Here is a 22530-nt window from a genome sequence, read left to right on the forward strand (position 1 = left end):
TAAATAATCATTGGCAGATTCAGACCTTGAACTAAGGGAGGGGCCATGCTTTTGTGTGTGCACCCGAAATATTTTTAGCAAAAGAAGTCATTTAATAAGGACCCACCGATCCGGTCTGCCACTGAGTTTGTCATCGCTTTGTAGGTTTGGAACACCAACAAAACATTTGTTAAAATTCAGCTGGAATGATAGATTTTGGTTGTTTCTTTCTCTCTTATTCCCTTATGAAAAGACAAATACATTTATATGCTCTCGTGGTTCTCTTGAAAACCATACCCGATTTCAGACCATAAGCCACCCACCCACTCCCCCATCCCGGGTACAGAGATCGAGCCTCTTCGTCATCTGTTCCAGATCCAGTGTGTTTAAATTCAAATAAATACCTCCGTTTTGATAAGGAAACGAAACTGTATCAAGATGCTATCGTCCTTTCTTCAAAATAGGGGGCGCGATCCATTGGACCAAATTTTTCGGAAATTCCGGTACAAAATCAAATGGAACAGAAAGTTTCCGGAAACTCGTTTCGAAAATTTTGTCAACTTCTGGAGGTTGTCCTCAAATTCCGGAAAATCGGAATTCTCGGAAAATCCTGTTCCATTCGCCAATTTATGCTCGGGCCCAGTTTTTCCCAACCCGGAAATCGACAAAATTCGACATGGCGGTCATTCCAGCCGCTCGACACTGATCAGTGTTCGTCTTGTCTTCTTGCGGCAGACAGCTTATAAACTGCGTTATTGGAACACGTGTGCTTAGCAAGCTTTGGTAAGCAGTTCGAAAATACGTGCACACCACGTATAATTGTCTTAAACGAATGCGATAAGAGCACATCTTGTGCATCCAAATGTTTCCGTACATGTCATAAAAGCAGACGTATGTGTTTCCAGTGTAAACTTTTCGCATTCTTTACGTTTAAAAAAGCGTGGAGCTACGTTTTTGAGCTAAGTGAGAGGATAGATGGCTCAGAATTTATCAAGAGGGAGTAATATCTTCAGTTTTCTTTACTGTTTGCGGGAATGGAACTAGCCTGGCCGATTCAAGTGGAAAATACCGTTCCATTTGACAGATGAAAATTTCGAAAATTCAAACCGAAAATTTTGGTCCAATGGATCGCGCCCAGGGAGTCATGCGCCTTTTTCGCTTTCGCGAGGAGCCTTTTTTTTTTACCGCCATTTACCTCCTAGGACGCGAGGCACTGGGTCGAAAGTTTAAAAACGGGAGCGCAAGGGAGCCTGAAACTAGTCCTAATTCAAGATGGCGGATCGTGAAGAGCTTGAATTTACCACAACGAAGCGAGCCCGTTTGTCGTCAGAGAATTCTTTTGATCAAAACGATAGCTCTTTCGGTGCTTCTGATAAGAATGAACCGCAAGATAGTTCTATTTCGCGTCTCAACGAAACTGAACAGAGTGCTAATGCCGAAAGCTTTTCATCCGAAACGACGTCACGTGAACAACATGTCGGACAAGTTGGGCACGAAAGACTAGAAAGTGAAGACTTTCCGACATGTTTCAGCGTCGAAGACGGCTTGGATGATCTAGATGAACACCATTATCAGCCAATAGCAGGTAAAAAGAGTTCTTGTAATGAAAAATCCTCCGCAAAAGTTAATATCTACATATTTTTTATGTCCGCCATTTTGTTTTCGATTATTTTACAGTAAATGATCGCATTTAAATTGCATCTGTTAAACTAGAAACGCGTCTTCTATGCGAAAAATAGTTGTTTCTAAGTGCTTGGAAAGAAACTGTGTATTTTTCGCAGAATACCCGCTCACTTGATGACAATGATACCTTTGTATACATCTGTCAGAGTGTTTTGTAGATATGAGGCATATGAGAATATTAATGAGATGTAAATAAGTGGCTGGTATTTTGCAGTTAATCTGCTGCTGTTACTGCCACCGTAGCTAAATTACCTGCTAAATATTTGAAAATTCTCCACAAATGGTCAAATGCAAACATTCACCCTTCCCTCCCTGTCAAAATATAACAACAGTGACCAGTCTTTTCACCTACCAGACGTTTTGTCAACAGTAATTGGCCAGTTTCGGTCAGTCTAGTAATTGTGAGTCAGATTAATTTGTTCTGTTTGCAGTCCGTTTGTTGATTTTGTTAATGTTGTAAATTTATGAGTCATTTGTAAGGTGCTGGTAGTTGTTGGCATCTGATTGGCAGGCATCTGTTCCCCGGGAGGTACTCCCATAAATTTCGGATAGGGGTGTGCCACGAAGGTTCTTAAACCCTGACCCTATTTAAGGATAAAGAAAGCGAAAATTGATACCCTTAGTTAAGGCCCAAAACTAAAAAATGACACCCTATTCAAGGGAAGAAGAAACGTTCCGTGATGATGCAAATAACGGGTAACCGCGCACGGCAAAACACAAATCTTTATAAAATCAAAATCGCTTTACTAACACTTGAACGGATGCCTTTTTAAGGATGGTGTGTTTTGGGGGTTACGTTTAGCTGGGCGTTTATTTTAGCTGATAGAATTTAGGTACCCTATCTAAGGATCACACCGGGAACACACTGCCAAAAGGAGCAAAACTGATACTCTATTTAAAGGGACATGGTCAGCGTTCACGTTTTGAAAAAAGTCCACCTTAACCCAAAATCAAAATACGCGTAGAGAACCTTAAGAAATCGGCTTCAATCTTCTCAGTGTTTTTTTCTTCTTCTAAATTTTCTCATTTAGTGAAACACTGAGAAGATTGAAGCAGATTTATGATGGCTCGTTTTGAAAAAAGTCCACAGTGGTCTTTTTTTAAAACGTGAAAACTAGTGTCCAGGTCAGCGCAGTAAGAACGCCCCCACCCCCCCCCCCCCCGGGATCTGTTCTTAGACTTAGAACATTTACAAGTAGACTGTATATATTTTGTACATTTCCAGAAAATATCAACACCCATGCTGTATTGCGCCTTTTTGTAATTTTCAGAACAGCACAGACAAATACGCATTAACACATAATATTATAAAAGGAAGGACAATCATACAGTTTAAAAGAATTGTATAATTCCAGTTATGTATAACAGTTGTATATATATAAGTGCATCTAAACAAAGAATTTGGTTTTGTTTTCAAAGGCCCTATGGGTTGGATTCAAAGACAGATGAATCTGGATATTAACCCTGAAGACATTCTTGCCTATATGGTGCCCCATGCTCAGTTGGTAAGCTACTGTGGGACTTTATGAACTACATGTGCATACATGACTTGTACATGTACCATTTGTGTTCTATAGCACAAACACATATTATTTTAAGTTAATTGCTTATAAATTTCTTGTTACAACTGGTATTTTTGTTCGCATATACATGTCCAAATCCCTTTGAAAAACAAAGTCTGCATGAGCCTTTCTATCCTTTTAAAAGTTAGCTTACTATCCTTCCCCCCTGTCCTCAGAAATATGTTTTGACTCTCTGTGATAGGTGGAGCCACTGCAATACACTGTATGTTGGCTACAAGGGTGCATGTACCACTGACTGTTTCCTTTTTTCATCACAACTTATTGATTTCCAGTTTCAAGATTGGGACATGTAATTCTATAGCTTGAATTTTTTTTTAGTACTCAGTTGCTTGTTTAATTTCATGTGACATTGCAAAGCATGTATATTGTGTATAATGCACATGCCTTACGCACACGTTATCTCCCAGTGATACTGTCAGTAGTATAAACAATTTATGTTGTTTCTTCTCCTCAGCCTCCTAACATAGATAAATCGACTTTATGGAAAATCATTGTGGATATCCTTACGGAGCCTACGCCTAGACCGAAGCTTGACCATATCAACTCCCTTGATGATGTTGTAGAACTTCTCAGAGGATCAAAGAACATTATTGTTTTAACAGGAGCTGGGGTATGTAAAATTAATAAATATTAGATTGTAATCTTTGTTAAGCCTTTAGGTTCACAAGCATAATCAACATGTCTTTGAATATCAATATTTGTACCAATATTCTTATCAATTCTCAAAAATTTTAGTATTAATATTTTGTCAAATGGAACAGTACATGAAACAGAACACTGTGGGTCTGTACATGTCTAGGTAAAGAAAATGAAGAAAATATTTTCAAGAAAAGGGCTGTTGTAAGTGCTGTGCATGTCCATGTTCTAGTCATGCATGTGACAATACTTCATGGTCATTATTTTATATTTCTGATTGCATTGCAGGTATCTGTATCTTGTGGAATCCCTGACTTTAGATCTCGTGATGGCATCTATGCCAAACTAAGTGTCGAGTATCCTGATCTTCCAGACCCTCAAGCAATGTTTGACATCTCGTATTTCTACCAGAATCCACGACCATTCTTTAAGTTTGCAAAGGTAAGCTTACATTTATCTTCTGTTGCTTGGAAATATGGAAAGTTCTCTGGCAAAATTTGAAATGCTTATTAACGAGATGAAGCAAGCAACTCGGCATTTTTGTCAGGGTAAAGGAAGTCATGATGTCTATGGCCACATTCAATGTATCCCATAAAAGGTTTCAAAGTGCATTTTCAAAATGCATACACTATTGTTTTTTGGCAACACGTTTTTCATGTGTTGCACAACTCTGACTTACTGTTGACAGTGTGAATAAAGGTTACAGAAGAATTGGGATCCTTGACATGTTGCGTGACATGTTGCGGCGATTTCCGGGGTAGCTGCAATAATTTGATTGCTCTTTGGTTTCAGGAAATCTATCCAGGTCAATTCAAACCATCCCTTGGTCACAGATTCATAAGTCAGTTAGAATCAAATGGACAACTACTGAAGAACTATTCCCAGAATATTGACACACTGGAACAGATTGCAGGCATAACAAGGGTCATACAATGCCATGGTTAGCTTTGATTATGCTTCAACTGTATGTACATCATAATGCATTTACAATGTAGATCCAGGGGACGTTCTTTACGCGTCTTTACTGGTGTTAACTGAGGGATCATAGAAAGTCTTGCCTATTGGAAACCTGTCAAATTCACTGTTATAATTGAGTCTAGTGAGATTTGAATTTTGTACTCTTCACTTAAAGAATGGTCTAAATTAAGAATCATGTTCTGGTATGTCACAATTGAAACTTAATTCATTACTTTGCTTTTGAGAAGAATGTTTGGCCAGGCTTTGCTGCAAACAGGGGAATGTTGATTGAAAGACATTTTACATGTAACTATTCATTGGGCCTCCTGTTACATGTACTTGCCCTGTCTGAATGAAAAGAAATGGAAAATAGATCAATGTGGTTTGCATGATAGCAAAATAACTAGGCCTTGACAATTATTAATAAATAGAGATGTTAAAGTGGTGGGCTTCAACTTAGTGACAGTAAAAATTAATCTCCTAGAGTATGAATACTATGGGATTTTTTATCTGTAGTTATCTGTAGTCTTCTGAGTAGATTTGGATAATAAAACATTAAAGTTAACAATATACTTTAAACACCACAGGCTCATTTTCTACTGCCTCGTGTACAAACTGCAAGCACCAAGTTTCTTGTGAGGCCATTAGGGAAGATATTTTTCAGCAGGTTAGTCAGTTCTTGTACTGTACAGTAATTTGTTTAATTGAATGTGCACCTAAAATGGCTTCCAATTGCTTCTGCATACATGTATCAGACGACATTGTATTCCTCAGGGGAAATTCTTTTTGTTAGCTCTTTATTCCCGAAGACTGTCAATCAACATCTACCGGTACTTTCTTAAGCAGACCAGTGATGAGAAAATTAAGAAAGTTATGAACTTCTGGATAGTCTTGATGTTCAACTATATAAGCCTGTGTATTTTAAAAGAAATGTATGGCCACTAGACAGCATATTTTAAGCTTGAGAATGATAGGTAATAATAAGACTTGTACACTTGTACTCTATGCTATATTCATCAGGGCTGTGCTCCAAGGGTGCCCGGGTGCCTCAGGCAACTAACTTTTGTCTTTGGGCGACCAGATAATCTTATTTCTTTCATATAAGCTTTATGCTGGGCACCCTGGATCTCATAGTTTGGAACCTTTGGGCTCCTTGTATTTTTTCTTAGAGCACAGCCTTGTTCATACAGCCATACAACAATTTTAAAGTATTAAATACTTTTGACCCTACAGGTCATACCACTTTGCCCAAAATGCCCACAAGATGGAAGTTGTTTTGCCATAATGAAACCTGGTATCCTTTGAGTTTTATTGAAAAAAATGTAAAATGATGGTAGACATTTGGATTTAAAGATATGTGTGTTTTGGGAACCTTGAAAACTCAAGCCACAATGTGGTTGTTTCTTAGGACCTCAGAAGAGAGGTGAAAGATGAAGGGAGGGGTTCCCTTATATGAATTACTTCTCCACCACAGCAGAATTACATACGGACTCCATGACAGGGTTGGAAATAAGGAAAAACAGATCAATTGATAGGTGATTTTTTGTGAATGTGCAAATGATAGAGATTTGACCACTTAAATATATATTTTTTTAAATTATTAAATTTTATTTAATTTTTGGCTGGTAAATTTGATCAGTAATTACCGATCACCGGCAGCTACTTTCAACCCTGCATGAGGTGTGAGGACGTTTACACATTTAACCTTGTTATAGTCGGGTGGCTTAACGCAAAATAAAGGCTTGATCGTGACAAGAGTGATAAAAGCGTGAAATTTGGCATACAACTTGCTTACACCCTACCAAATAATATTAGAAGGGGTGCCCAAGTAAATCTGCTCACGATTCCGTTTTAAGGGGATATTTAGTCAAAACCGGCAATATGACTGGCGCCCAGGCTTCGCTCGTCCATTGAAGATGGTGTTGCTTTTGCTGTTTCGCTGTCTTTGTAAGTATCCAACGAAAATGTTTTATCTTCTTTGGAAATATGTTAAAATTATGTGCAGAGCATAAAAATAAAGTATTTTTTTATCCATAAGAATGGTTTTAATCCTGTTTTGAGATAAATCATGTGGCGAATGTATAGAAATGCTCCTCTCGACTACTATAATTACTTGCAAAAAATTTCGGACACTTTTTGTCTTATTTCGGACAATTTTCCGACAAAATTTTCGGACACTTTGCTAAAACGTAGTTCATCTAATTAAATTTACACATACAAAACAGGAACTACCGTATTTACCCGTGTATAAGTCGACCTTTTTTTACCTAAAAATCGGCCCAAAAAATCGCCCTCGACTTATACACGGGTCAAAATTTTTGACCCAAGCACCAGTTAAATAAATTCTGCATAATTAACATAACAATTGTTTTAATATGTTCACAAACTTCTAATAAACAACAGTACAGGTTACGCCGATGATGTCCTTTCGCTTTGCTATCTGTGTTATTAAATTGGCAGTTCAAGTTGAAATTCCCTAATAATTTATCGCTTAATATAAACCTGAATGTTGTAGAGACTCATTGGCACAAGATTTGAATAAAGAGCTGTCATATTTAACCAATAAAGCTGCTAAATCCACTCGAGAAAAACATCTTCTTGCATGATCTTTCTTACTGCGAACTTCGCTACTTAGTAACCTGGCATGATGCAAAATGGGGTATAGGGTAAAGCGTGCGGGGGATGACGTTACATTGATCTTTCATCTGCTGTGAAAACTACTGTTTATCTAAAAGCCAATTAGAGGTGAATCTCTTTAACCACACGTTTCAAACTGCTGTACCACAGCTGGCTTTTTTTAAGGTTGTTTTTTTCTTGTGAGGGAAATGCCCCTACACGCATATTGCATCCTTTTATATTAAAACAAGGGTTTCAAATGGTTCAAGTTTTAATACTATTAATATTATTGTAAAAATATGGCATTCAGCATGGGGCGCCACTTTTCGCTAATAAACGTCAACAAAACTGTTCCACTCTTGGAGAGTCAAAGTCCCGAGCTATACCAGTTTTTAACGCATTCACTGGATGTAACGTTAACTCAGCTCTGTGGCGTAACTGGAAAAAAGACAGTATGAAGAGCATGGGAATTATGTAGTTAAGTAACACTTACCACAGACTACATCTTGACACGTCTCTGGCAGTTGAGTGCCACCTTAGAGATTTTCCAAAAACTAGAGAGATTTACGGTCATAATGTATGAGAAATCAAGTCCTCTGGATTCTGTGAACGACACAGGACTGATGCCGTTTTCAAAGCGAAAAAGAGACCTGGAAACCATTCATCTGACACAGGCATAACAAAGCATTAACGCTAGGTTATCGGTAAAAAGAAAGTATGGAGTTTTATTTTAATTTGATTAGTTTACAAATTGATAAGAGAGAAGAAAACACCTAAAAGCAGAAAAAGAACTTGAGCTTACCGTAATAATTCGATTTAGCACTCTCCTTCCAACAAGCGCCCCCTTCCGAATAAGCCCCCCCTTCAGAATAAGCGCCCCCCTTAGAATGTGTTTTTGTCAATAAGCACTCCTATTCCTGTAAGCGCCCCCATTCTAATAAGCACCCCTATTCTAATATTTTCCCCTATTGTTAATAACTGCCCCTACTGAAGTCATCGACGTCGTATAACGACACGTGAACATTCACCGTACCTTACATGTATATATTTACTGCTAAAATAAACAATTATTTTAAAAGTACCTGAACTTTCAACAATTCTTTGCTGTTACAGTTTCTGTTATTGTTAGTTATTTTAATATTTATTAAAGTTCTGTTTTGAACATTTGGTCGTTTCTCAAAAAATTAAATAAGCGCCCTCCCTTGAAATGCAAAAAGTAAATAAGCGCCCCAGGCGCTAAATCGAATCATTACGGTACTCTCTAAACATGCACTCATGCAGCATGCTCAGAGGACAGTGTATCAGGCAGGAATTTGGACGAGATCGGAACGCATTGCAGGACGTTCCTTCTCCTGCAGAGTTTTCATGGGCAAAAGAAGAGGACAACCAGTGGCAGCCACTTTGAATGACAATCCCAAAAGTCTCTAATGTTTGCAGAGAGCTTATCAAATGTATCTCTGCAAAGGACGCTGCTCACACTGCAAATGTGCAAAAGAAAAGTTGCAGTGCACGCAATTGTGCAAATGTGACAACCCAGAGAGGCATTCTAAGAGCAAGGGGCATTTGTGAGGGTCTTAGCATTAAAAATGAGCATACCCGATATACTATCAGATTTAATGTACGAAAAGATGCAGTCAACTTACACGCATTTGTTTTGCTTCTTTGTTAAAGTTTTGTTTGGTCCTGTGCTATCAGCCGAGCGAAGACTAGGTACTAGTAACTGTAAATTGGTTTTGTTGACACTATTTTACATGCAATCTTTTCCAAAATAACAAAGTTTATAGAGAAGTAACGGAAACAAGACAAAATTGCAAAAATTTGTTTCAACAAGGGCAAAATATCTGTTTTAAAAATAGGACCACAGGATACCCAACCTTGATATCAGTCAAAACCGAAATATCCCCTTAAAACGGAATCGTGAGTAGATTGACTTGGGCACCCCTTCTAATATTATTTGGTAGGGGGTAAGCAAATTGTGTGCCAAATTTCATGCTTTTATCACTCTTGTCACGATCAGGTCGTTAAGCCACCTGACTATTATGCCTGCATGGCAAATAAGGCCTTGTGAGTTGGATGTTGTCTAAGTTACCATGGTTACTTCCAATACCTAATCGTTGTTGCACTTTGCCCCCACGACACACATGCCCCCACGACACACATGTGAAAGCACAGTGGTTATGTGCTAATAGATAGTGTGCTGGTCTTGATATTGAGCGGTCTGGGTTTGAGCATTGACCAAGGTCACCATGTTGTGTTCTTGGGAAGGCACTTTACTCTCAGAGTCCCTTCTCTCCACTCAGTTGTACAAATGGTTATCAGAAAATATAATGCTGGGGGTAACCCAATGATGGACTGCAATAATCTTAAATACAAGTGTTCTTTGGTGGAAGTCTCACATCTGAAATTTATCATGGGCAAGACACTTTACTCTCATAGTCTCTCTCTTGTCCCAGGTGTATAAAAACCCTGCAATGGGCCAGCATCCCACCTGGGAGGGTGGGGTGTAGGGGTAGTAGAAATGCTGCACATCATGTACATACAGTCAATTGTCCTCTTTGGCTAGTTGGAAGGTGGGATAAGCAGCGGTCTGCTAGGCACCTAGGCCTGAATGCAGAATACACCTACTCACTTACTGGCTGAATTGACAAGTTAATAGCTGTCAATTATTGAGATATATACACCTAGCTGTGTATGAGTATCAGTCCATTATAAACCATGTTGTTTGCTGTTTGATTGTTAAGTTTTGCACCTTGACTCAACTGGTTTAGATATAGTATTCTTTGGTGAAAGTCTTCCCTCTGAGTTTTATCACAACCTGGATGAAGATTCAGAAAAGGTATGTCTTTATGATACATCGTCATGTATTTATACAGAATCTCTGCACAATTAGAGGAATAATTCCTCTAATTGTTACTGTATTGGAGAATTTACTAACATGAGAATGTACATGATTTGAGCTTTGACCATTGAAGTCATTGCACAATTTGTATTCATTGATGATTGACAGGAATTTGTTGTTGTTTGTCTAAAGCACTGTGGTCTTACATGAAAGTTGGCACAGAGTAGATAGGTAACAGGTTGCACTTAAAAGAGCTAAAAATAGTAGTTGTTGTGTTTCACACCAAATAAGATGCTTTTGTGACTGAGCCTTACTCAGCCATTTGTTATGAGCATGACAAGAAAATGTGAGTTTCTTATAACAGCTATTTTAATTAACATTATAAGACCTTTCGGTCTTGTCTTTAATGATCTGACAACATTAATTGAAATAGCTGTATCATCAATTATTTACTTCTTTATTTAGGCTGATCTTCTGATAGTCATCGGCTCTTCACTGAAAGTCAGGCCAGTTGCTTTAATTCCAAGTAGGTACCAAACACAAATGACCATAATTTTATCAGCAAACTTGAATTCATAATTTTTCTCTCCTTGATAACAATTTCTCATGTATAGAAATTTTTCTTTTGACTTCTGCTTTAATGTTTACTTAATAACTTAAAACTTGAGGTTGAGTCATTTGGGTTGTGCAGCTTTGCCCATACCAATTGTCGGTTACCGGTAACTTACCGTTATGTGTCAACTGACTTACAATTGCTTTCAGCTTTATTCGGTATAATTCTCCATATCGGGTGAAAAGATTAGTTTACTGATGACTAATCGGATTAACCTTATTCCTTTATGTCCTGGAATGATCAGTGGACAATGGAAAATTTGTCATTTATGTAGTTGTTATTGAATAGGGATGAGGTTCAGATGTAGAATTAGTTTTTTTTTTGTTCAAATGTGAACTGAGAAGAAATTTATCTTTATGTTTAGTAGAAGTTAGTTAAAGGGGGATTAGTCACTGGGCTTGCAAACAAGCCTTACTTTCAATTTCTTATTTTACCTGGCTGTATTCACAGACACTAATCCCTGTAATCCTCTGTTATTGTGGCTTTGTTCATCACAGGTCATGTACCACCCGAGGTGCCACAGGTGCTCATCAACCGAGAGCCCCTCAGACACATGACATTTGATGTCGAGCTGTTAGGTGACTGTGATGTTATCATCTCTGAGCTATGCCAACGGCTGGGTGGGGCATGGAACAGTTTGTTGGAAGATGTTGACAGACCTTGTCTGGGCAGCACAAGCTGGCAACAGGCACAGGCAACACCTGAGAAGGTGAATACCATTGTAGAGGAACGTCCAGGAGTGGAGAGTGAAGTGTCAGGAAGACAGGAGAATGAACAGGTGAAATATTTTCCAGTTCTTACTATAAAACAAGGAGCTTAAAACATTTTTTACTCAGGCTGTCCTAAATGCAGAGAGCCCTTTGTGTGCTTTTGCAAGTTTGGCAACGATTTTTTCACCCCAGGCAACCTTCAGTTTGTTTGTCGGAAGACGATCAGACGATCTGTTAACAAATATTGCATGATGCCACGTACGATATTGAATAGTTGGAATTGAGGGCATCATTTTCAGGACCATTGTGACACACACACACACACAAAAAAACACAAGAATTCAACCGAAAACTTCAAGGCTGAAGTTTATGGGACTGGCTTGACACATTATGTTTGCAGTTAACGTGTATACAATTCAGCCCTACAACTGTTGCAAACAAGAACAAGGATGTAAGATATGCACAGTCGTAAGCAAATGCCGTGAGAGGTTAAGTGAATCAATTATATGCTTTTCAACAGTAAAAGTTAGCAGGAAAATTACTGGGGGCCTTAAGACCAAATTTGTTTGTAAACAAATACGAAGATATAGGCAGTTTCTTTTCATTTTAAAATATAATGAAATTCACCCAACTAGTACTGATGGAAATGTGTGGAGACCACTTAGGAGAATCTTGATGTTGATGACCGTAGATTCCCAGTATCGGTAGAAAGCATCAACATTCAGTTCACACTGGTTCTTCTAAGTGTATTTGCCCCTTGTTATTGTTGTTGTGCGAAGGTCAAGAAGTCTTAATCCAGGATAAGAAGTTTAACTGAGGGTGCATCATTATGCTATCACTGTAATTATTTCTAAACCAAACCATTTTACAGAAATATTTAAGGCCAGACAACCTGTTGTCCTGAAGAGAACCCTGAAGAGGTTGAAAGTTCTAGACGATGTCAGTGTAACTTTTTCACTCTCCAAACTGTTGAAAACAAATAAATCTAGAAGAAAATGAAACCCGCAGAGTAATAATTTTCAAGCATTTTTTTTTTATTTTCAGACGCCACAAAGTACACCAAACAATGAAAGCACTGCATTACAAGATATAAAGCGAATGAGTGAAGACGCTAGTCGAGTAAGTCCACTATGTCCTAAGGAAGGTCACGTGACTGTTGGTGAGAGTAGTGTTTGTGCAGAGACTAGTGACGAGCCCTGCAGAGACCAGCCAAGAGCGTCTGGTAGTGGACAAGAAAATGAGTATAACGATACATCATGCCAAGAAGGTGGGTAACTTCCGTCTATCTGCTTCACCAATTATTCCCTCATTATTTTCACTCTGTCAGATGTTTTTTTTTTTTTTTTTTTACACTAAAAAAAAAAAAAAAAAAAAACCTAGATGTACTTTATAAAAGCCATTAATTTTATTGATCTCTGTGACTGCTAGTCTCCTTTGCAGCCACTGTTTGGGCTTGTCACCCGCACTCAGGGGGGAAGCGTTTCGTGACAACCCAAATTAGGGCTGCAAGGGAGACTGCATGATTGGTAACGAGGATGAAGTTGAGCTTTCTTAAGTCATGTAAACGAACATTGGTAATGGTTTGCATATAATGCCATGCGAGAGAATTTATATGAAGGGTGTTGGGGGCTGACTTGCTGATATCAGTTTTTATTAAAAACTAGCAATGTTATATTGCAATTCCTGTGTTTTGATTGGTTAACAGGGTAATGGTATATGGGCTCATACACCATTGACCACAAATATGGTAGCCGATACGCGTCAACAAAAACAGCTGGGGAGCTCAAATATTGCAATTCTTTGGGCGTTTTTAATAAAACAATTATTCCACTTGCGCTTGTTGGATATGAGAACGTTATAGCCAACTCCGTGCTACGCGCATCGTTGGCTATCTACCATCTCATATCCAACGCGCGCTCGTGGAATAATTGTTAATTATAAACGAAAGCATATGACAGTTTTTGATCAGTCTCTGTAAGAGGAAAATTTTTGCCTCATCACAGTTGTCTTTCTTCACTTTCCCCTTCCCCTACACCTTTCAGCATAACAATGCAAAGCAATATTAACCGACCTGGTATGTTAGAAAGCTGTTCCTTGCTACCATACAACACATTTCCTTGTCAACAAACTTATAACTTTCACAAATCGTTACATTCTCCAGATTCGCCACGATTCCTGTTTATGCCACCGAGCCGTTACATTTTCTACGGCGCCGAAGTCATGGACTCGCCTCTCCCTTCCCCCTCCCCCTCAAGAAACCTTACAAGCTACTTGGACAGTACTAGTGAGGGGAGTGATAGCGACAGTGTTGGAGAAATCGACGATCACGAAGCTACCGGTGATCAGCTTGATGGTATCATTGAAGAACTGTTGAGACATGAAAGAAGTCTTGACAACGCTCATCAAACTACAACGAACAGTGGGCAAGCGGTTTCTCACAGCAGCGAAAGTGACTGTAACAGCGATGATGGCTTTGGCGAGGGCGATGTCGATAAAGGCTCAAAGATCAGTAACAGTGAGGTCACAAAACAAGCATTGTCTCTTATCCTAGGAGGCTTAAGCAGCTACACATGCGCAAGCGAGGAGAACAGCCGATTATCTGCTGGTTCTGATGATCCAGTGGCTCCGGGCTCGAGTGACCCTTACTCACTGTCACACGCTACAGACACGCTGTTGACTGATCGCCCATTCAGTGGAGTCACCATGGATAAAACGCCAACAATGCCAGATCATCTCGAGCCTGGAGAACAAGAGCAGATCAAAGATACAGGGCAAGGCAACTCTGAGTGCCTTCAGCACTTGGTAACTGAAGATGATGTTGACAGTGATGTGAACGCTGCTGTTACTTCTGATTCTTTGCATCCGTGACATTTTTGTTTATTTATTTTACACAGAACTCTAGGGGTATTTTCTTGTATATTACTGTATTTTATATATTTTTCTTAGTAGTAAAATCATAGGCCTACAACAGCTCTTGACCACATGGTCGGTTAAACCTGGTTAAACTGATACATGTACTTCCGCGACACTACTGCAGTGCAGTTGTAATTCAACACTGTAATGCTGCAATGCAACACAGCTTTGCAGTACATCTTTATACGTTCATTTGTAGATTCCAATTCTGAATTGGGTCTTTAAACAGTTACTGTACAATATATAACATTATAAAGTATTTATCTTTACTATAATATGACAAACAGGTCTATAATGACAAGGGGAACTCTGATTGCTTCCTTGAGTGGTCCGTATTATGCGGGACAGACCGGTTAGATGGACCGTTCGTGAATTAATTCCGCCCAATGCCTTTTATAAAATGTTAAATAAGACAAAACTGTCTTCGAAAATTAAGTAGGAAAGGTTTTACATAAATTCTAGTATACTTTTGAGAGGATGGCCTAAGAAATTAAAGCATACGGTGCTTAACATTGGCAAACGCATTAATCGAGAATGAAAGCATTAATTTATCAGCAAAGAACTTTTAAAAAAGAGCCGTCATAATAATAATATAAAACGTAATTGAACTAGATTGTACGGTCGGTATGGATTTATGGGCCTCGCCATTGGCTTGATTCATAAACTTACAAAACAGGAAAACGAACAACATTTTCCCAACGTGGACCTTACTTGTTCAACCACGCCAATGTCATTTTACAAGAGCCATTAAAGGGGCTAGGTCACGAGGATTTAGCAGATTTTTGATCTAAACTGCTCTAAAATTAGTGGTAGCCAACCTAACCCATGGAAATCATTATCTTTGAACATCTAAAGGAAGATATGGCCGTAATTTGCTGAGAGGAATCAAACCACGGCTGTAAATATCAATTTTTTTGGAGATGCTCGGAAACCATTTGAAAAATTAAGCCTTAATCTTTCAAATTGCAATCCATTTCCATCCGAGCCATCTGTAGTCAATGACGCTTGTTTACAGTTTCAATGCTCTAATATAGCAGTTATTAATAAAAATGGACCATTATTTTCAGGTTTCTTACGACACAAATATAAATTTTTGCTGTTCAGAAATTTGGTAAAATCCGTAACAAAGCCCCTTTAATATACATCATGTACAGAAGATAGCATTGTTATATTATAAACAAATCATGCTGGACTGGGGCGAGGTGTGCACCATTGCAGAATGATAAATACTGCAATGACATGATTAAAACGTAAAAATAAAATAAAATAAACCATCCGAAGGGCAGTTGGTATTTATCTTATTAGTTAACTTACAATAGTGTAACATTCAACCATTTGAAAGCAGTAGCCAAACAACACATCTGTTTATGCGCACAGCCAATTTGCAGTGAAACTTCGATTCAACGAGCCTCAAAAAACAAGTCTTCGATATAATGAACACTATTCTCGCCCAGGTAAGTAAAAAATATAGAAAAGAACCCCGGCACAACGAAACCTCGTCGTAGCGAAAATATTTTGCCAGTCCCTTGGACCTTCGTTATATCGAGGTTCTATGACCTCGTGGAGTGGCAGTGACGATATCACGGACCTAGCTATTTAATGTGCCCCTCGCAGCCTGCACCCTTCTAGGGCGTTCTCTTCCTCTTGCGGATGAGCGCGAAGTGCCCGTAAAGGAAGTGACGGTAAAATTTCCCGCCAAATCAAGTAAGTGGAAAAGGACGCCCCTTATTATTTACTGGAATACATGAATACAGTGGACGGCTACATCAGTTACAAACACTTGACCATTTTTGGACACAGAAATAGAATAAGGGGACCCAAGCTCAGTGATTTGTTCTTTAATCGTGTTTAAAAATCTTCCACCCAGTGTGAAGACTTGCAGCCTGTTGTTACCACTGTCAGACACAATGAGATTGTTAAAATTGTCAATAGCGATCCCTCTTGGCCAACTCAACTGACCATCACCAGACCCCTCGCTGCCAATATCATACAGAAACACTCCTTCCTTGTTGAACACTTTAAGAAAATGAGCCCCGTGGTAAGACGCAAGGAACATGTCCTGGTGATAAACAGCAGAATACAGGGACTCGCTACAATCTGGAGCAGTAAAACACCGTAACAATTCCGTACCGTCAGGGGAGAGGACCTTGATTGTCCGGTCACCCCAGTCGCACGCGACCATGTTGCCATCAGATGCTAAAGACAAGCTCATTAGAACCTTGAGGTGCTTGTTGGTGATGTGCTTAATGAACTGTCCATTTTCACTGAACAGAAAAATCTTGCCAGGCTGATAGACAATGAGGTCACCATTCTTGGTGAATGCTACTGAGCGCGGATCGCGTAGTCGTTCGGCTTTATTTCCCTTTTGACCAAACTCTCTCAGGTAAGAGCCATCTGCACTAAATATTTGTACTCTGTTATTGCCAGAATCTGCTACTGCAATGCGGTCGGTGTTCTCGTTAACAGATATGCCGTGAGGCAAATTAAACTGTCCCGGTCCACTGCCACGAGATCCAAATGTAAACACGTGTTTGTACTGATGAGGAGACACCTGAACATTTCGGGGACTACCAGTCAGCGGCTGACCATTCACTGTGATTAACACGCTGTGCAGACCTACAGCGTCTGGTGTAAAACTTACAGTGTAAGTACCATCCACGCTGTCTTCAATTTTCTTTTTTATAAAGTTGCCTGAAGGAGCCTGAATTTTGACTATCACTTGGTTGTCTGCATTATAACACTTGTGTCCTTCCAGATCTTTCGTCACGAACGTAAACTTGGATTTTTTGCCAAGTTCCATGTCTTGAAGACCTTCAACTGTAACATGAGAAACACAATACGTTAGTTTGCATAACCTACGAATAAACAAGAGGTCGGTAAAAAGTAAATTCTTCATTGGCTCTGAAAAATAAACTATTAAAGCAACCAATATAATCGCTTCGCATTTAGCTGTTGGGAACATTGTGTACCGTGACAGTTTTAATTTTTAATGTGTAGCCAGCCTTCTAACACTGACCTTAGCCTGCCCCCATTGGCTCTTTTAAGCCTGGTCACAACTCTGTTTGGTGTTTTCACCGAAAAGAGAAGAAAAAGTCCTGAACAACTGGTAGCCATGGTCAGTATACTCGTTGGGTATAAGGCTTGGCTAGTTCTTAGACACACAGGGTCCTGTTTTGGCCTGTCAGCATTTGCTCTCCAAATTGCTATGTCGTATGGCAAGGTAGAACATTTACGGATAACAAAAACCGACATGCGATAGCATGGTTAGCCATGTGCTAGGTTGCTTTATTCTAAACCCAAGACATTAGCAAATGCTTTTATGAGATAACTAGTGATATAGTATTGTAAGTTCACACACTGCTCCCATGAGACAAATTTTCATTAGTTTTTGTAAAGTTAGAGACTGAGTACTGATACTACTAGTGTGTCGTTGCCCATTTTCAAGCTTTCTGTGATAATGTACGTATCAGTTACCTTGTGTTTCTGCTACCGTCAGGTCTAAACAGGCATTCTTATATTCTTGCTCATCAATTTCCACAGTCACCAGTACTTCCTCGCCATTTGCAAGTTGTTTAACATCTTCAGTAACCAGAAACTCTTGCAGGTCTTTTTGCAGTGTGCCGTTCTGGTATCGTTCCCATAGTGCCTCAAGAGCTGATCTGTTTTCAGCCTGTATTGTGAAGCATACAGATCCTTCGCTTATTGCTCGCAGGGTATTGCCAAGTGGAAGAATTGCTTCTGTAAAAGCGTTTACAAATTCTTCAAGATTTGAACTTCTTCGTAGGATCATCCATGTAGTGACGACTACCATACCACCAGCAACATTACGGAAAGTACAATGAGGTGTAACGGCTGTGGGAAGAGTAAGAAAACAAATTTTTTTTGTACTGTTGCACATTTCTATCGGGTCAGTAAGGTAAATAAAGTTGCACTCACTCAGGCCAGCTAGGAGTCAGTATTTCTGCTTTCCTTAGGAGGGTTGCTAGTCCAACGCCAGGTCACTCCTCAACATTTTGCCAGGCTTGGGCAAACAGTTCGGAGAAGCACTGTGAGTGAGTTGCATGAGACCTTGCCGGGGAGGGGGGGGGAGGTACCTGTTCTCGCTTGTCTGAATTTAAAGATGCCCTATGTCAGTGTTTTATCGTACTTTGCGTTGCTGTCTTCCTTGTTAGCAGACACCTCTTTTCCATTGTATTCACTGAGCTGACGAAACGCTCAGCGACTACAAAGAAAAAGAGGCCTCTGCTAGTAGGGAAGTTGCTCTCTGAATTTTGACGTATTTTGGCAAGAAGGGTTTTCTTTTGTCGTGATTTCTTTCTAGATGCTGTCGCTACTTTTTGGGCCATGACCCTTTGTCGGAATTTACCTTGGCAGGGCCTAGCATACGGCTAGAAATTCTTTTATCATTGTGTGATGTAGAGTGGCTATTCTGAGAGAACGTTATTTATCATAACAGCAATACAGGAACAAGGAATGACAGGAGTTTTAACAAATTTGTTGATCTGAAATTTATGTTATATCGATGATAAACTTATCCTTATCATTATATCTTACTTCCTAACAACTTCTCTCCAGCAATTTTGGCAGAAGACAAGACAGCAACAGCCTGATCTGAAATTTAGAAAATAGGTTAGTGAAAACGCAGATGTTTACCGGCTATTGTATTTTGTGTTATTAAAAAAATTGAGGCAATCACTCTGGCTGATCGCAATGAGCGCATACAACCCAGTGAACTTATCAAAACTCGGAGCAAGTCACGGTTGGTTTTGACTTTGCTTCTCACTTGTTGAGAAAGTGGCGGGAGTTTTTTCAACCAATCTGACCAATCACCATGCGTAGCAATGCAAGATCAAAGCAAATGCGAATTACATTCGACACTCTAGTGAAAACCGCTCCAGCTGGCTAAGTTCTATAGACCTTTTTGGTCTTTAAACAATTAAAAATGATCATATCATATTTATTTACAACTTTGAACTAGATCTCCTCTTATGTTAACAAACAGAAACGCGTGGAACTAAAGGAAAGTTACCTTAACTGTTTCATCGAGTTATTTGGTAAACGACATTTACATGTAACGCAACGTTGCACATTACCACTTCTGCGTCACTCTACCCGTACACTAAATCATTCCTTCATTAAAAATTCAAAAGTGTTTCAATGAAACAAACATAAATCTTTAAATAGGAAAGCAGATCCTACCTTTTGTTCTTCTCCTAGATTCCTCTAACTCAGCTCTTTTTCTCTCCACAATTTCCTCCTGTTTTCTCTTCTCCTCAAACTCCACAATTTGTTCAAGCAAGTCTGGCTTCTCTGCGTCTATTACAATCTTTTTCAAGATGTCAAGACGTGCGATTCCCAAGTTATTCTGTTTTTCTAGTTCTGTAAACAGTGTTCGAACATCTTTGAAGTCTCTTTCTCTGTCATACGATATCTTTTCTTTGCACATTGAAATTATTCGTTCTACATGGTTGCCCTGTTCGAGTACACAACAAATCTGTTCTAGTAAATTGTTGTACTCTTTTCTTTTGATGTCAAATTTTTCGACTAATTCTAGGAGATGCCATTTCCCTGCGCCTTTTAAAAGATCCTTCAATACTTCTAGACGATCGATTCCCAGATGATTCCGCTCTTCCAGCCCTTTAAACATGGAGAGGACATCTTGGATATTGCTTTCACTGCCTGTCACAATCAATCCTTCGGCTTCGCAGATAAATAGTAATCGCTGTCGTTCAGTTAACCAATCGATTTCTTGGCTTACCTCATACAGTAAATTACGGTATTCGATGGCAGACATAGTGAACGGGTAATAAAGGACGAAAAATTATTATGACCCGTAACTTGAGTGTAAGTCACGCCAAAGTTTGATTTACAACTGATATTGTGGCTGGTCACGCATCAGGGAAATTGGTGTAGTGGCCTCGAAGAGACTGAAATGTGTAGGGTAGTGTTGTTTACAAGAGGAAAAGAGATGGCCGGGAGGAGAGCTTGGGCGTTTAATAACGTATGCAGGAAAAAATTTCGGAATCTTTAGATGCTTGAATTTATGAACTGGAAAATCTCGGTTATTAGCCCCAGGCCTATACAACTTTGTAAAAGGTTTTATGTGGGCTAATAACTGGGGAAGCTTACATCTGATAGCTGATGAGGCATCATTTCCATTTAGAGTTGACACGAAACAACTTTAGACTAGTAAATAATAAAAATGGTAAATTTTGAGCTCGGTGATAAATAATAAAGATGTATTTTTTCAACAATGACACGAGCACAGGACAAAGACAAATTCTGAGCAACGTACATTGCTGATGCAGTATGCAGGGCGCGTGTCACATATCAGCCTAGTAAATGGCCCAGCTCACCATGAGTCTCTCGTAGCTCAGTTGGTTAGAGCGCCCAACCGATATCTGGGAGGCCATGGGTTCGATTCCCGTCAGAATTTTTCTTTTTTTCCATGCTCGTGTCATTGTTGATAAAATACATCTTTATTACTTTAGACTATCCTACAACGTTTACATGCTGCATATCATCGCAAAAAAGCATACTGACGGTACGTAAAGTTAGAAGGAAATGTTGTCCACAAAGGCATCCAGTAATTGCTTTCTTATTGTACAGAAAAAGACATTGTATCTTTGAAATATCCTATTCTTATAAAAAAAAAAAATTGACGGAGGATATAGTGACAAAGATTCTCTGGAACGAGAAGATGAAGGGGTAGTGCTTATACTGCGATGGAAGGTAGGGGAAGGATTGGACGCTTATTCGTTTTCTTTCTTCAGAAGTTAACAAAACTCGAATCTTGCTACCCCAGAGTAACAACAAAAACATCATCTTCGCTGTTGCGTCAAGATCCTTTCTTTATTACATTTCATACCCTGTATTTTGCTTCAAGTGTAGGGTGATGGTGATTCCGAAAACAAACTTAATACTTTGAACATAGTAACAAGATTGACTGAAAGAAGTCACTGTGCCGCTCGCCACTCGCAAATATCACGTTTGCTCCACAAGTTTTTAGAAGGAAAAAGACCAACCGTAAAGTTCTGAAATCAACGACTCTCGTCACTTCAGGATTTAGCCGTTTTTCTATTGCTGCCTTTGGACTGCGCCACGTTCAGGAAGCTAACCCGTATTCCGCTTGAAGCCTGAATTCAATTCAAGAATGGACACCATGTGACGAATCACAAGATTTTATTTGTCAACTGGCTGACAATTTTCAAAGCTATTTTTAAATAGTTAAAAAAACCTATAAGAAGCGAAACATTTGATAATAAAAAGTTGCGATAATATGTTTCTTAAAAACATTTTAAAAAGAACAGGTTAACACCGACTAACACTGGCTTGTTGCTACATTTCCAAAGCCACACGGAAAAACGCTACAAAGAGTCCTTGCTAAAATCTATGATTCACCGTGCATACGCCCTATCCTCTACAACTGAAGCTTTTAATCAAGAATGCACTAGACTACGTTACCCGACTTGACTATCCTACAACTATGACAAATTCCACCATTAACAGATTTATCCACAACATTTCATCGGGCACAAGTGAAAGACAAGTGGATGACAGCAGCGTTTTACGAGTCAGTCTCCCCTTCGAGGATCAAAGATCAGCTAAAGCGGTTAGAAGGCAAATGCGTGATCTCAGTTATAAGATTGGCACTAACATACAGCCCGTGTTTGAAAGCAAGAATTTGGAACAAGATCTCAAGCCGAAAGAAATCAAGCCTCCAGTCGTAAATCAACAATGCGTGGTTTATCTTTTTTCATGTGATTTGTGTGATGCAAATTATGTGGGCTACACAGCTCGACACCTTCACCAGCGTGTTGTTGAACTAAGAACTCGGCGATTGGAATACACTTCCTAGAAGCCCATGGGGACAAAAGCCTCATCGAAGATAGCCAATTCCACGTCCTAAAAGTGCCAACGGAAATTTGATCGCCTAATTTATGAGATGCTGTATACCAAGGAACGGAATCCAAGCCTAAACACCCAGAGTGACTCCATCTA

At 39.3% G+C, this 22530-nt stretch overlaps 3 protein-coding genes across 3 annotated transcripts in view; 1 reads left to right on the forward strand and 2 right to left on the reverse strand.

Moving 5' to 3' along the window:
• The first annotated feature begins 1250 nt into the window (after window positions 1-1250).
• Window positions 1251-14487, forward strand: LOC144643936 (NAD-dependent protein deacetylase sirtuin-1-like). Its single transcript, XM_078503336.1, has 12 exons — window positions 1251-1564; window positions 3082-3167; window positions 3700-3855; window positions 4170-4322; window positions 4674-4821; window positions 5426-5505; window positions 6072-6132; window positions 10223-10290; window positions 10759-10819; window positions 11404-11684; window positions 12661-12883; window positions 13778-14487. Exons 1-12 carry the CDS (start codon window positions 1252-1254, stop codon window positions 14482-14484), a joined length of 2337 nt encoding a protein of 778 aa, XP_078359462.1. The 5' UTR covers window position 1251; the 3' UTR covers window positions 14485-14487.
• A 657-nt stretch (window positions 14488-15144) lies between these two features.
• Window positions 15145-20323, reverse strand: LOC144643939 (uncharacterized). Its single transcript, XM_078503340.1, has 5 exons — window positions 19729-20323; window positions 19084-19140; window positions 18004-18381; window positions 15673-17346; window positions 15145-15285 (listed from the first exon to the last, which is right to left on the reverse strand). The coding sequence occupies exons 1-4, from the start codon at window positions 20321-20323 to the stop codon at window positions 16262-16264; spliced, it is 2115 nt and encodes a 704-aa protein (XP_078359466.1). The 3' UTR covers window positions 15145-15285; window positions 15673-16261.
• Window positions 16109-22530, reverse strand: part of LOC144643947 (protein meiotic P26-like) — a 32142-nt gene continuing 25720 nt past the window's right edge. The window contains exon 4 of the transcript XR_013569001.1: window positions 16109-16121. The gene's annotated coding sequence lies outside the window, so the exon portion shown is untranslated. The remainder of the gene's footprint in view (window positions 16122-22530) is intronic.

The sequence above is a fragment of the Oculina patagonica genome, chromosome 2 (assembly GCF_052425735.1).
Source record: "Oculina patagonica isolate OP01 chromosome 2, crgOcupat, whole genome shotgun sequence".
NCBI lineage: Eukaryota > Metazoa > Cnidaria > Anthozoa > Scleractinia > Oculinidae > Oculina > Oculina patagonica.